Source organism: Propithecus coquereli, unplaced genomic scaffold (assembly GCF_000956105.1).
Source record: "Propithecus coquereli isolate 6110/MARCELLA unplaced genomic scaffold, Pcoq_1.0 Scaffold155, whole genome shotgun sequence".
Taxonomy (NCBI): domain Eukaryota; kingdom Metazoa; phylum Chordata; class Mammalia; order Primates; family Indriidae; genus Propithecus; species Propithecus coquereli.
Genome location: NW_012139969.1, coordinates 511,106 through 525,571, shown reverse-complemented (window position 1 = coordinate 525,571; position 14,466 = coordinate 511,106). Strand labels below are relative to the sequence as shown.

Sequence of the window (14,466 nt, the reverse complement as noted above, 5' to 3'; positions counted from 1 at the left end):
CTGCTACTGGTACTGTCACCTGTGCCCTGATGACCCTCCTTTCTTCTCCGGGCTGGCCTGACGTGTCAGATTCTGTCTGGGAGATGAGTCACCTTTCTTTCTGAGAGTCCTGCCTGGCTTCCTTGGTGCATCAGGCTGGGGTGGGAGTGGGCGTTCATTCTCATGCTACCCTGGCCTTTCCTGTGCCCAAAATGTTCTGGTCTAGCTTTGAGTCTGTGGCTGTCATTGACCACCAGCCAGAAGGGACCAGAAACCTGTGATGCTTGAGTTGATCAATCCTTTCTAAGCCACTGAGAGTTTCAGGGAGCAGGGTGCTGGGAGGGGGAGGTAGAGGCAGGTCAGTGTGGCCCTAGGAGATGGGCTTCAGACGGGGCCTCTCATGGGTCATTAGGTGTCTGCTGTGCTGAGGAAACCCATGCTTGACCTCTCTGGGCCTGGGTCCCCATCCTTGGTTTTGTCTTAGGGTCTTAGTCTTTATTGGCGCTTAGTTTTTCAATCAACACAACGGGAGTAGTTGCCAGCTAGCACTGGGGCCTCCTTCCCTGGACTTTCTCTCTCTCTCACACGCACACGCACGCCCCATCCCCTGGTGCTGTCTTGCCCCATGTGTCTTGGAGTAGCCTTGTGCGGCTTCATGGCTGGGCATGAACACGGCTCCCCTCTGGGGCCTTCCCGCCGGCACCACAGCGCCATCTGCCGGACAGCCCTGACCCTCCTGCCGAGGGGCGTGGCTTGTACCCACCACGCCCCCCGTCGCCTGTGGCGGGCCTGCCCTCCAGAGCCAAGCCGGGTATCGCAGCGTCTGGCCCCTGGCGCTGGGACCTGAGTTTGACGTACGCCATTTTTTCATGAGACCGGCAGGTCAGGGCAGTGTCACAAGAAATCTGAGAATCTGTAGACAATACCCAGACCCCAAGTCTTGGCTGCAGTGGGCGTCTTTCCACAGGAGCCTGTAGCGGGAGGCAGGCGTCCTGCGTCTCCTCCTATCTCCTTTGTTAGGGACCTGGGACACGCTGGTCCCCTGCACGGGGCGGCAGGGTAAGCCACGCCAGGTGCGCCTCAGGCTGCACCCAACAAATCTGAAGCCCCGAGGAGAAGGGGTCTTGGCAGTTGTGTGTGGGGAGACGGAACAGAAGGGGCTCCTGGAGCGAGGTGGGGTGTGTGTAGAAGAATCCACTAAACGAAGCTTCTGTGGCTCAACAGGTAGGGTTGGAAGCTGCCCGGTTCTGTGGCGCGTGCATGCCGGGTCTTCACTGAGCCTCAGTTCAGGGCCAGGTTCTCACGTGTGGCAGTGAGCGCAGCAGTCCTTCATTGCTTGCGTGTAGCCCGTGTTTCTGACAGTCCTGCCTTTCTCCCTCTCCCAGGTCGGCAGTTGAGTAGCAGGAACCCGGAAGGGCTTGAAGCCTTCACAGCAATGGCGGAGAAGCGGCCGCTGGGGACCCTGGGGCCTGTGATGTATGGCAAGCTGCCCCGCCTGGAGGCAGACTCGGGGTCGGGGCACAGCCTGCTCCCCGCTGCTGGAAGCCAGGACCGCTGCAGCTATAAGGAAGCCTACTTCTCCTGTCCCGTGGCGGGTACTCCCAAGGCAGGGTCTGAGCGGATGGCATCCTGGACCCCATACCCACCCTTGTACCCCCCTGGCATGGCAGGACCTCCACTTCGGACAGACAGCCTGCTGACCAACTGCCTGCTCTACCGCTCTCCAGCAGAAGGCCCTGAGAAGATGCAGGACTCCAGCCCTGTTGAGCTCCTGCCCTTCAGTCCCCAGGCTCGTTCCTACCCAGGTCCACCACTGGCAGCGCCCAAACCTGTCTACCGAAACCCTCTGTGTTATGGGCTCTCGACTTGCCTGGGGGAAGGGGCAGCAAAGAGGCCACTGGACGTTGATTGGACGCTGGTGACTGGGCCTCTGTTGCCCTCAGCTGACCCACCGTGTTCTCTGGCCCCAGCTCCTGGCAAGGGCCAGTCCCTGGATGGCACCTTCTTGCATGGGATGCCAGCTGAAGGGTCCAGCAAAGACTCCTCGGTGAGCTTCTCCCCATGCCAAGCATTCTTGGAGAAGTATCGGACCATCCACAGCACAGGTTTCCTGGCTTCCAAGTACACAGGTCCTTACTCTGGGGACCCCAAACAAGCAATGTCCAAGGGGCCCTCCAGTCCTTGGACCCAGCCAGCCCAGCCACTGGGGCCACCCTGCCAGGAAGTCATGCCCACCCACTACCCACTGCCCCCACCTCCACAGGCCCTGCCTTGTCCTCCAGCCTGTCGCCACCCAGAGAAGCAGGGCAGCTACAGCTCAGTGCTCCCACTGCAGCCCCTGGGAGCCCACAAGGGTGCTGGGTACCAGGCTGGTGGGCTTGGTGGCCCCTACCTGAGGCAGCAGGCAGCCCAGACACCCTACATGCCCCCAGTGGGGGTGGACACTTATTCCTATCCCTCCGCCCCCCTCCCAGCACCGTCACCAGGCCTCAAGCTGGAGCCACCTCTTGCTCCACGGTGTCCACTGGACTTTGCCCCCCAGACCCTGAGTTTTCCTTATGCCCGGGATGACCTCTCTCTCTATGGAGCATCCCCGGGGCTTGGAGGGACACCACCTTCCCAGAACAGCATGCAGGCTGTGCCACAGCCTGGTGCCTTCCAGCGGACGTGTCAGCCTTTGCCAGCCAGCGAGTCATGTTCGGAGTCTGTGAGGGCTGCAGAGAAGCCGGCCCAGGAAGTCGGAGAGAAGACGTGGTTGCCTAGCTGCAGGAAAGAGCAGCTGCAGCCCCGGCTTAATGAGCACCCTGGGGCTCCCATTGTCATCCGGGACAGTCCGGTTCCCCATACCCCACCGGCACTTCCCACCTGTGCCCAGGAACGCCAGTCTCTTCCACAGAAGGAGGGTGCGAGGCCACCCAACTCTCCACCGATGCCTGTTATCGACAACGTCTTCAGCCTGGCTCCCTATCGTGACTATCTAGATGTGCAGGCACCTGAGGCCATAGCTGAGCCTGACTCGGCTCCAGCCTCCAGGGAGAGCCATGACAAAGGCCGCAGGGGGACCCTGCCTGCGCAGGAGGGCCCCGCAGGGGCTCACTGCTCTCGTAAGGAGGAGGTGGCCCTGGACTTGAGTGTGAGGAAGCCCACAGCAGAGGCTTCTCCAGTCGAGGTCCCTAGTCCTGGGGTATCTGCCAAGCCCACTGAAGCCCTGGATGTGCCAGATGTGGGGAACACAGTGTCAGATCTGCCAGGTCTGAAAAAGATAGTCACAGAAGCCCCAGAGTTGCCTGGGGTGCCAGCGACCACAGAGGCCATGCCAAGGACCAACTTCCATAGCTCTGTGGCCTTCATGTTCCGAAAGTTCAAGATCCTCCGACCGGCACCCTTGCCTGCAGCCGTGGTCCCATCCACACCCACTTCAGCTCCTGCCCCTGCCCCTGCACCGCCCACCCCCACTCCCACATCTGTACCCATTGGACTGCAGATTCTCACTCAGCCCTTGCCTGTGGCCTGCTTCAACCTGGCACTGCCCAGCCCTCCAGTAGCTGTGGCCTCCCCTGTCCCCACCCCTGCCCCAGCTCCATCCCTGGCTCCAGCTCCGGCTCCAGCTCCAGTTGCTGCTCCGGCTCCAGTTCCTGCTCCTGCTCCAGCTCCAGCTCCTGCTCCAGCTGCAGGCCCCGCTCCAGCATCTACACCTGCCCCGGCAGCCTCCCCAGAGCAGCACTTTACGGGGCTGCACGCGTCCCTGTGTGATGCCATCTCAGGCTCAGTGGCCCACTCCCCACCGGAGAAGCTGCGCGAGTGGCTTGAGACAGCTGGGCCTTGGGGCCAGGCCGCGTGGCAAGACTGCCAGGGTGTACAGGGGCTGCTAAGCAAGCTGCTGTCCCAGCTGCAGAGCTTCGTGTACACACAGTGGTGCCCCTTCCCCCATGTGGTGAGGGCCGGCGCCATCTTCGTGCCCATCCACCTGGTGAAGGAGCGGCTCTTTCCTCGGCTGCCACCCGCTTCCGTGGACCACGTGCTGCAGGAGCATCGCGTGGAGCTGCGGCCCACCACGCTGTCAGAGGAGCGGGCCCTGCGGGAGCGGGCCCTGCACGGCTGCACCTCACGCATGCTGAAGCTGCTGGCGCTGCGCCAGCTGCCCGACATCTACCCTGACCTGCTGGGCCTGCAGTGGCGCGACTGTGTACGCCGCCAGCTGGGTGAGCATGGGGCAGCCCCAGTAGCCACCGGAGCTGTGTGAGCGAGTGACAGGTGTGTGCGCAGTGTGAATGGGTCGCAGCCGGGCCGAGTGGTTCTAAGAACTCCTTCCTGGGCAGTGGGGGCCAGCCTTCCCAGGTGGGCTTTAGGACCCCCGCATGTGTCCCCCCCAGGCATCAGTCAGTGCCTTCATCGAATCCTTTGTAGGCTTCTGAAGAGCCTGCTGCTCTGACCCCGGGACCTCTGTCTCAGCCTCCCCTGGTGCTGCACCTTCCTGCGTTCCCTCCTCCTCTGCCTGTGCCTTCCCCGTCTTTAGCGCAGGCTTCTCCCTTGGTGTTCCTGGGGCTCTGGCCAGGCCCCATTTCTGTCTAAGATCACTTCCTCCTGTCTGTGTCCAGCCCAGCCTCTTCTCCTGTCTGTGTCCAGCCCAGCCTCTCCTCCTGAGCTCTAGCCCCGCATAACCCACAGCTTGCCGGACTCTTGCACCTGGGTGTCTGCGCCACACCGAGCTCATCCTAAATCACACTCCTGAGCTTCCCCTAAGCTTGCTCCCCCCGCCCCCAGTCTTTCCCATCTCAGTGAAGGGCACCCTGGTTCAAAGACCTGGCAGGGCCCCCACCCTCCCACTCCATACAACGCTGCCTTTTGAATGCGTGCTTTTCCAGCCCTCTGGGCGCTTAACTTACACAGAAGTGTGCTCCTAGGTCAGAACACTTTTGTGGTTTGCTTTTTCTCTACTAAATGACATCTAGCGCTTATTTTTCTCCAACCTGTTTGGGTTTTCTCTTTTTATGTCCGGGAGGACCACACAACCGCAGTGTTGTAAGGCGCGTACGATCGCACTTCCTCAGCCAGGACGCTGGTGATGGGATCAGGTGGTTTCTGTCATTGCCTCTCCTGCATCAGTACCCCTGGCACCGAGGTCCCCTCTGTGGTCTTTCTCTCCCTTCTGCCCCCACGTTCCCACCGTCCAGCCCCTGTCTGGGCTGCCTCCCTGTGGAAACTGTTCCCAGGCCCAACCACATCCTGGCAGCCCTGCCCTGGGCCTTTCCTAATCGAGGCCCGAGGTCAGGGTGCGGGGCTCCGGGCAGTGAGGTGCAGGTGTGCGGCTTGGCTTCTGGCTGACCAGCACTCCCGATCCCTGAACACTTAGGAGTTTGGGGCAGATACCTCAAGGGGGTGCAAAGAAAATGCAGGTGCGGGTGTTTTGTTTCTGAGTGAGAGGGAGTGCAGGTGGGTGTCCTGCATCCCCCAGAGCTCCTCAGCCCAGCCCTATCCCTGTCACTTGGGCTGTCAGGGGCCCAGAGAAGGTCATGTCTGCCTTTCCTGGTCTGCCTGGTAGGCAGTGGAGCCCAGGCACCCCACACAGTCCCCTCCTGCTCTGACTCCAGCCTGCAAGAGTCTGGGGCCTGGTAAGAAGTGACTGGGGCCCAGCGTCCTGCCACTGGCTAGAGTTTGGTGCCCCTGTCCCACTTCCTCCCCCCATCCTCGGAGGCCACCCTCCTGTGGGTGCCCCAGTTACTTCTGCCTTCATTTCTCATGGGTGCCAGTGCTCCCCCAGCGCTCTCCCTTCGCAGGAGGAGTGCTCTGGGTCCCTCCTCTGCGCCCTCCACCACCTCCCTCCAGGCGGCACTTTCAGGGCCGGCCCTATCCCGCTGGGCTCTGGCTCTTGCTTCAGCTCTACAGGTGGCGGGTCTCATGTATGGCAGGGCCCTCTCTCTGTGCCTCAGTTTCCCCACTTGTACACTGGGGCTTTAGACCAGGACAGTGATTCCTGGCCTGCTGGGCTCCTTCCCTCTCATCCTTGTATCCAAACAGCCTCTCCTGAGCAATGCCCTCGTCAGATAGAGTTCTGGTGTCACCTAGGGAGAAACGCCTTTTTGGCTTGGATGGTCTGGCCAGTGGGCACATACGGGGAAGAGTTGAGGTATCTGTGACCTTGCTGGTGCCGTGCTGGCCTGGGGCAGAGCAGAACCACTGTTCTGGATAGCTTTGGAGGCCAGGAGGTGAGACCTGAGGGTATGGGGTCTGTAGCCTGACTATTTGTTCATTTTCCAGGTGACTTTGACACTGAGGCTGGAGCTGTGTCCCCCTCCGAACCCACCACAGCCAGAGATGAGCCAGAGAGCCTAGCCCTGGCTCGGAAGTCACTGACCCCCAAGATCAGGAAGCCAGGGAAGAAGCCACCAACCCCTGGCCCGGAGAAAGCAGAGGCAACTGCCAGGGGAGGGTCCGGTGGTGCCTCACCTGCCCCTGCTGCCAGTGCCAGCCCACCTGGCCCCATGCTGAGGGCCCGCTTCCGCGGCCTGCTAGAAACCGCCTGGCTCAATGGCCTGGCACTGCCCACTTGGGGCCACAAGGCCTCAGGACCAGACCGGCCCTCACCCTGCCCACAGCTGCTGGGTGGCCAGAGCCATCACCTGTAGCCCTGGTGGCCGGTGTTGTTTGGGCAGCTGTCTGGGGCTCACTCTACCCCTCCCTTCTGCCTGTCTAGTCCTGGGCCAGGAGTGAATGCCGGGGCTAGGGCAACTACCTTGGAGGGTCCCCAGCTTTTACCCTGGGCCTGCCCAGGCTGGGCCAAGAGCCCCTGAGCTTTCAACTTGAGGGTCTTTATTAGATAGGACCACTTCCTATTTTTTCCTAGAGAAAACACATGGGCTTTGGAGCCAGACACATCTGGGCAAGACACCTCCCCCCTGTCGAGCCCTCATTCCCCATTTGTAGAATAGGACAACGCAGCCTACCTCACGGGGTTGTTGTGGGGACGATGCCTGACACACCCGTTACAGTTTGGTCTCTGCTTCCTCCCTGGGACGGGGCCTGGGATGGGAAGCTGAGGCAAGCAGAACCTTCCTTGTAGAGTCCTTATGCATCATAGGACTTGCTGTCTCAGAGTGGTACATTGTCCAGTGTGTATGACTCACGTACTTCCGGGAGTCACCACCCGCCCTGCTCTGTCCCAGCCTGGAGCTTCCTGAGGGAGCCTGCTGTCCCCACTCCCCATCCCTGTTGCTGGGCCTGGGGCTGGCATCCTTATTCTGGGCCTGCTGCTGCCACCCCTGGAAGGCATCAGTGACTTCCCTGAGCTGCCTCTGCTGCCCCACGCACTATTTCTGGAAACTTGTGTTTCTGGAAGCCTCGCAGCTGCAGGGACTCAGGGACTGGAGCAGGCAGGCTGAGTGGCAGCTCCGTCCTAGGAGGTCTCCGAAGACCAGGACTGCGGACCGTGGCACTCCCCAAGCCAGAGCCTGGCAGGCCTGCTGTGGACCTCTTCCTGCGGAGTGCTGACTGAGCCAGAGGCTGGCACGGGGGGCACTGGCCTTGTTTACGGGTTTGTGAGGAGCCTGTGGGCCCTGGAGGAAGGCCATTAAAGCATCCGGGTTGTTTTTGGAACGGGGCCTGGCTGTGTTTGTGGGGGGTGGTTTAATCCTTCATTACTGTGTGCCTGGCCTTTCCCCGTCCCAGCTTGGAAGGTGCGAAGTGTCTCGAGCACTGCTGTGCTGGCTGCCTGTGGCCTGCACATCCTGGTGGGGGTTGGTCAGTGGCCTACTGCCCAGTGAGAAGTACTGGTCACCAGGTGCTGGCACTTGCCCCTCTCTCAGGACCAAAAACATGCCCTTCACTGGCTGGAACTGTCACCCCGTCATGCTGGTGACCGTACATCCCAATGACCTTAGCTGGTGGGCCACTGGCAGCCCCTCCAGAGACTCTGCCCTTGCTGGGCTCTGTTACCACAGAGGTTTGTTCTTAGGGCAGCCAGGGTAGCTGCCTGGGTCTGGTTTCCCACTCTGCATGGGCAGGGGCCAGTCCTCGAGGACTTGTTAGGTCTACCCAGCATCTAGGTGGGCCCACACTACCCTCCTGTACCAGCCTAGCCTTGCACTAGGCCAGGGTTTGAAGTGCTGTACACTGTGCAAGCAGAGTTACCTGGCCTGTGAGGGAACAGGCCACCACAGCACACTCTGGCCCCTGCAGTGACAAGCTGGAGGAAGGTGTCCTTGGGTACCAGAAAAGGTGATGCCTGCACAGGGCCTTGGAAACAAGTATTAATAGGAAGTAGCAAGAACACACGCCTAGCAGGGTCTGAGTAGGAATCCCTGGCTGGAGGGAGGGTGGGGCTGGAGCTCCGGGAACTAAAAGGGACCTGGGTGGGGCTGGGAAGCCTGGCTTCAAGTCCAGTGTCATATCTCAGCTCGCTCAAACCCACAACCTGAAGAATAGAGCATGGGACGTGTTTACAGAATGCTGAAGGGCAGAGTTGGAGTCCCTTGTGGCTGCTCCCATGGGGAGGAGAGAACCGCTGCAGAGGGGGAGCTGTGCGGCCTGGCTTCCCCAGCCCTGGGCAGCCCCCCCGCTTTCCATCCATCCCCCCTCCTTCCCTTCCTCCCTCCCTCACATACCTGTGCCCCTGCCACACGCCAGCACTTGTGCTCGAGGCCACAGAAGAGCGAGGACAAGTGGTTCGAGGAGAAGGAAATAGGGGTTTATTAATTTTCGGGCAAACGAGGAGGCTGGCAGACTCCTGTCTCCAAGTACCAATGTCCTGCCTGTGAGCAGAAGTGCGGAGTTTTAAAGGTTCCGCTCTGAGTCATCTCATCTTCAGCAAGACACCAGGACGATCCCCTCAAGCCATCTCCTGTGACACAAAGGATGCTCCCTGCCCCTCCTGACCACTGGCCTGAGGCAGGGATGCAGGTTTTAGTTCTCAGAAAGGGTGAGGGGTTTGAAGGGACGGAAAACACTTTCACCCCTTTCCAGGCCCTGCTCTCCATTGCAGGCGCGAGGCATGCCAATGGCTGTAGCCCAGAGGGTCTGTAGCGGTGCGGTGGTGGCCGGGTTGGAGTGTAGAGCGGACATGCTGGAGGGAGGTGGCTGCCCCCAGGAGACAGCTCTGGCCCAGGAGCCCCACCCAGGAGGGGAGAGACCTCGCCCTGCCCCGAGGTTCTAGGCGTAGGGAGGAGCCCAGCCTGGGCTGTGGGGCAGGAACGGAACTCTGCCACTCCTTGCCTGACAGCGGCAGGGCCCTACCCCCGCCCTACCCCGGGCACCACCCACCCCTCAGCTTTTCACTAACCCTGCTGGGGGCAAAGGAGCGCTGAGGGCAGGAAGGAGTATGGGAGCGCTGTGCAGGGCCCCCGCCCCTCAAGGATGGTCGCACCTGTGTCTTGGTTGAATGTCGCTCTTCTGGTCCCCCAAGTCCCCTGTAACCATCTGAGTCTCCTGGGCTGGACCAGGCCAGGCAGTGCTTCTCAGACAGAACCACCTGGAAATGGTTTCAAGAATGGTCTTAGGCAGAGATCAGGAATCTGGGTTTTAATCAAACTCCCAAGATGATCCTGAGGTGGGTGTTTTGAGTAACCACCACCATGCCCCTCCCATCAGGTGACAGATGGGGAAACAGCAGGCCCGGACAGCGTCAAGATCCAGAGCTGGTTCTGAGGGTGCTGGGCCCCCTGGGCGGGGTGCGACCCCTAGCACCTGGTTCTGCTCAGCCCCCATCGGCCTACCCAGACCGGCCCTCAGCTGGGCTCCGTCTGCCGCGAGAGGCCTTGCCGGGCCCACAAGTGCATCTCGTGCCCTAAGTTAGTCAGATGGGGCTCAGGTGCGGCTCCAGCTCGGGTGGGGCCCAGGCTCCTGGATGCCCCACCTGGCACCCCAGCCCGGAACAAAAGGCTGAGGACCAGCGGCCGGCTTTGCGGATGGAGTTATGCCTACGAGGAGGCGAGTGGGAGTGGTGTCTTGGGAGAGGAGGGGAGTTGGGGGGGTGGGGAGGGCTGTGTCGGGGGTGGTCACCAAGACCCCCACCCCCTTGGTGAGCTCCAGGTGCCTCTTCCCCTGGCTTGTTCTCACTGAGGGGTCTGGGTTGAGCATCTCCTCCAACCCCCCATGCTGGGAGGAGGGCCCACCTCTGACCTAACTGGCTGTGTCTCCTCTCCGCCCACAGCTGCCTTGCTGGAGACGGGGGTGCTTCCAGCCCATGGGGCCGAACCCTCAGCCCAGCCTGCTGCCCCAGTCGAGGAGGCCTGGGGCGGGCATGGCTGTGAGGAAGGCCGCCGGGAAGCCCCAGCCGGCGGACAATGGCTACTGGCTGTTGTCCCTGGCCAGCTCCCCTAGACCCCATGTCCAGGTACCCCCAGAGAGGGAGCCCCCAGCCCAGCCCAGTGCAGCCCTTCTAGGCCCCCTCTCTGCTTCCAGAGATGAGGACCGCCCTAGGGCCAGGGACGGTGCTGCAGGGCCCCTCCTGTCTCCTCTCCAGCTGGACACGAACCCCTGTGCTGGACCGAAGGTGCGTGCTCCACGAGTCAGTACACTGCTGCCTCTGTGGGGACCCCAACTCTGGGCATTCTGGCCACTGCCCACTCAGAGGCTCCTGGGACCGCGGAGCTCTCCACCCCTCCCTGATGTACAACCCCCAGCTGCGGCCAGCCCCCCACCTCTGTCCTGGAGGGGTCTGCCTCCCAGGCCCCTGTGACTTCTTGGGATAATGAGAACCTGGGCTCCTAGGAAGTGGGTGCTGATCTCCTGAGCCCCTGGAAGGACCCTGAGAGGCCTATTCTATGCTTTCAAGGCCAGCAGGGAGTCCCTTGCTTCTTTCTGCAAGAGCCATCAGATATAGGCATCTGTAGACCCTTTTCCTTCTCAGATCAGGGCGATGGGGCCAGGGCAGGCCCCTCTCCAAGCCCTAACTGTAGCCCCTAGCTGCTCTTCTATCTGTAATCCCTGGAACCCCAAGCTTGGTGGCTGCATCTCCTCAAACCGTACAAACCTCTCAGACCCAAGCACCCCTCTCAGAGGGGCTGGGGCTTTACCTTCACAGCACAGACGCCAGGCGCTTCTGCCAGCCTCACGTCTGCTGAGGCCTTGGCCCTTCCTTCTGACCCCTCCTCGGTGAGGCCTGGGCTCCCAGCACCTTGAGGGGCAAGAGACCCTGGAGACAGCCCCTACTCAGGGAGGCGTGGGCTCTGCCTGCCTTCCACAAGGCTCGCCGCCTCCCCCATGCAGGACAGCCAGGTAGCCCTGTCCAGTCTTTGCTGCCACCCCTCAGCTTGCCACCTCCTGGCCCTGTGGACACACCAGGACCTCAGCCCTGCACATCACCACCCTGGCACTGCCAAGCCTAGCTGGCAGCAAGTCCCCAGCTGCTAAAACTTCGGTCCTCACCAGATCTGCCTGCTGCCTCCCCAGTGCAGTCTTCCAGCTCAGCAGCCGTGCAAGGCCCCAGCTTCTGGTAGCCCGGCCCCTTCCATGTGTTGCCAGCTTGGAGCCACCTTCTGGACCTTTGAGTGCTGTCCCATCTGGAGTTAGTTTTGACCCCTGTCCCAGCCCCAAGCCCCTGGCAGCGTGGCCTCCAGCATTCCTTGGGACTGTTGGCTCTGCCAGCTCAGCTGATGCCACTGTTTGACATCAGACTTCCCTTGCAGTCCCAGCAGGCAGCCTCGCTCCCATGTGGCCCGCAGGCCCACCGCCATGACGTGGGCCCTAAACCTCCAGCTGGGCCCGCCTCTGCAGAGGAGGTGCCCAAGACTTCTGGAACAGTTCCTCTTGTGCCAGTCTCCCTCCCAGATACCCCTCTGGAGCCTGGCACCACAGACTTCAGGGGGACACAGCCCAGATGCCCTTCCCTCTCACCCTTGAGGGCATCTGTTCACCAAGGCCCATGACTGCTGAGGGACCCACAGCCCCCTGCTTTCTGTTGGCCCTTCCACATCTTGGACACTTGAGCCCGGGGCAGAGGTGTGATGACCCGTAGGATGGATGCTCTTCTCAAGCAGAAAGGCTACGTGGCCCCAGGCCCTGGCTCCCTGCATGGAGCTGGACGGTGGAGGTGTCTCCAAGGCCCCCTGGGCAGAGGGGCTCAGCCCCAACAAACCAGCAACCAGCAGTCAGGACGCCTGCCGTGTTCCCACCAGGCATCCCACCCTGGGAGCCCCATCCTGACTCACCCAGGGTCATGGCGGCCACTCCAGGAAGCCACAGCCAGCTGGGGACAGTGCCTGGCGTTTCTGCATCCCTTTTATGGTGCTCACTGTGGGGGAGGGGCCACAGGCTCAGGTGAGCTCCCTGGGTGGGTGGCTCCCAGCTCAAGAGTGTGACTGGAGGATGGGACAAGCCTGTCACAGAGGCAGTTCTGAGCAGTCCAGGCCCAGCCCTCTCCTCAAGCAGGGACACCCCTGTGCATTTCTCTAGCTGGCCAGCAAGCCCAGACCACAAGTGATGTCTGGGTGGTCTGTGTCCCATCCCTGTGTCCCCCATCCCCAAGCACACACAATGCCGCCCCAGGTCCGTCTGCCCTTGGACGTAGCCTGCCTACCTCCCTGTGGCCCATGTGAGATGCAATTGTCCCTGCTCTGCTCAGAGAAGACAAACTGAGGCAAAGAGTGGGAAGCGCTCAGTCACAGCCCTGGCTCTTAGTGGCAGAGTCGAGACCAGCCCTTCCCTGAGTGGTCGGGTCCAGTGGACACCAAGCTTGGGGGCCTCCCCTCATCAGAGTCCTCTCCCCTGAGTTCAGGCACGCGCTGTCCTCTTGCCCGGTTTCCTAGGAATCCCCATAGTCTCTAGTGAGTCATCTTGGCCCCATGGGGTTCAGGGGGCTACTAGGCCTGGGTTTCGAGCCCCACCCATCCTGGTCCCTGCCTCTCTCTCAAGCCCCGTCCAGGTCGGGGAGGGGCCCTGGCCTCCCTCGCTGGCTAGCCCCCTCCACCAGCTGAGTTCTGTCCACACCTGCCCCCTGCAGCCTCAGGGTCCGTCTGGGTGCAGAGCTGGTTGGAGCTCCAGGGGCAGACTCTGCTCCCTGCACACCGTGGCGGGAGCCAAAGTGCCCAGCGCATGCACACCTACTTCCTGGCGTGTGGACCTGGCCTCACTCAGCTCCAATGGTGAGTGTGAGGGTATCTGCTGTCTTCCAGAACATTCCCACCACTACATCCGTGTCCCTCCTGAGTTCCCTGGCAGGCTTTTTGAGAGGGCCTCTCACCTTCCCCTCTGAGTGCTGTAAGGCCCAGCTCAAAGCTCCCTGCCCCCAAGGACCTTTTCCTGAAGGGTCTTCCCACATCCTCAGGCCCCTCACCTCAGAGCTTTTGGTAGGGTGAGTGTGAGGGTCGAATTTATGCAGGGAGGAATTGTCCCTAGGGTTGGGTGTCAGGGGATGGCGTGAGGGTCTAGACGAGGACCCAGATAGCTGAAACTCCTAAAGGGCAAGGCCCTTGGCCGCCCCAGCTTCACACAGCCCCTCCTGGGAACTCTGCCTGTCTTTGCTTACCTAACTTGACTTCCAAGGCAATACTGGCGTCCCCCATGAGACGGGGTGTAGGGACCGTCCCTGGGCAAAAATTGGCTTAAGAAAGTGGGTGTGCTCTCCTTGGCGCCAGAGGTCAATAGGCCCGGGCCGGCCTGTTGGCCAAACAGAACTATTCCTCATGACAGATAGCTTTATGACAGATAACCAAGCGCCTGGGGTCTTGCAAACAAGCCAAGGCATCTCATTGTCCTGCATACGGTAATGAGATGAAGAAGTTAAGATGCAAACGTCTGCTTCCCTTAAGCAATCGTCAGGAAGGAATGAAAATGTATTTTCCTCAGGGCGCCCAAGGTAGTCACGTGCCAGGAAGTAGCTGCCAGACAGAGAAAAGTATAAGAATAAAGCGACTGGTAGAATTGACTACTTCAGTCTTGTACGTGTCTGTGTGTTTCTTTCTGTGTCCATCCCCCGTTCTGCAATCCGGGCCGCAACACGGGGGGCAGGCTGAGGCCTCACATGGGGCTGCCATGGCCAGGCAGAGCTCAGGTCTTGGCCCAGGGAGGCCTGGCAGTCCTGTTCAAGGTCTTCCCCAACACCCTCTGGCTTTGGTACCCTGCAGGGTAGACCTTGAGCATGGGGAGCCTGAGAAGCTGTCCATCACCTTTGTGATCCTGGGATCAGCCCCTGATCATGACGAAGGCCAACCCAAACCCGCCAAACAGCCTGAAGGAACAGGTGCCACCCACAGCCTCTGCTCCGGGAGGATGTCATCCTAGCAGCATGTGCTGGGAACAGAATTGGGAGGATGGGGAGTCCTCTCCGTGGGTAGCTGTAGACTCCAGGGTTGGACTCTCTTAACCCGGCCCTTCTGCCGTGACTCTCCCTGGCCCCAGATAAAGAAGGCAACTTGCCCAAGGTCACCCGACTGGTAGGGACAGAGTAGGACCTTGGCTGTTTCTCACCTCACTGCAGCTTCCTCCCCTGAGGCTGTATCCTGGGGAAGACTTCACCTCTTTCTGGTAGGGGATGGGGAGCCAGCTTGGATGGGA

The 14,466-nt window shown here is 61.1% G+C and overlaps 1 protein-coding gene across 2 annotated transcripts; it reads left to right on the top strand.

The window, feature by feature from the left end:
* The first annotated feature begins 1,360 nt into the window (after nt 1–1,360).
* LOC105807304 (chromosome unknown open reading frame, human C15orf39) lies at nt 1,361–7,554 on the top strand. Of its 2 annotated transcripts, none has more exons than XM_012640663.1 (2): nt 1,361–4,233; nt 6,238–7,554. In XM_012640663.1, the coding sequence occupies exon 1, from the start codon at nt 1,415–1,417 to the stop codon at nt 4,220–4,222; it is 2,808 nt and encodes a 935-aa protein (XP_012496117.1). In that variant the 5' UTR covers nt 1,361–1,414; the 3' UTR covers nt 4,223–4,233; nt 6,238–7,554. The 2 variants fall into 2 exon arrangements, with proteins under 2 accessions (XP_012496117.1, XP_012496116.1); XM_012640662.1 differs by having other exon boundaries at nt 1,361–4,181; nt 6,238–6,700.
* Nucleotides 7,555–14,466: the final 6,912 nt, after the last annotated feature.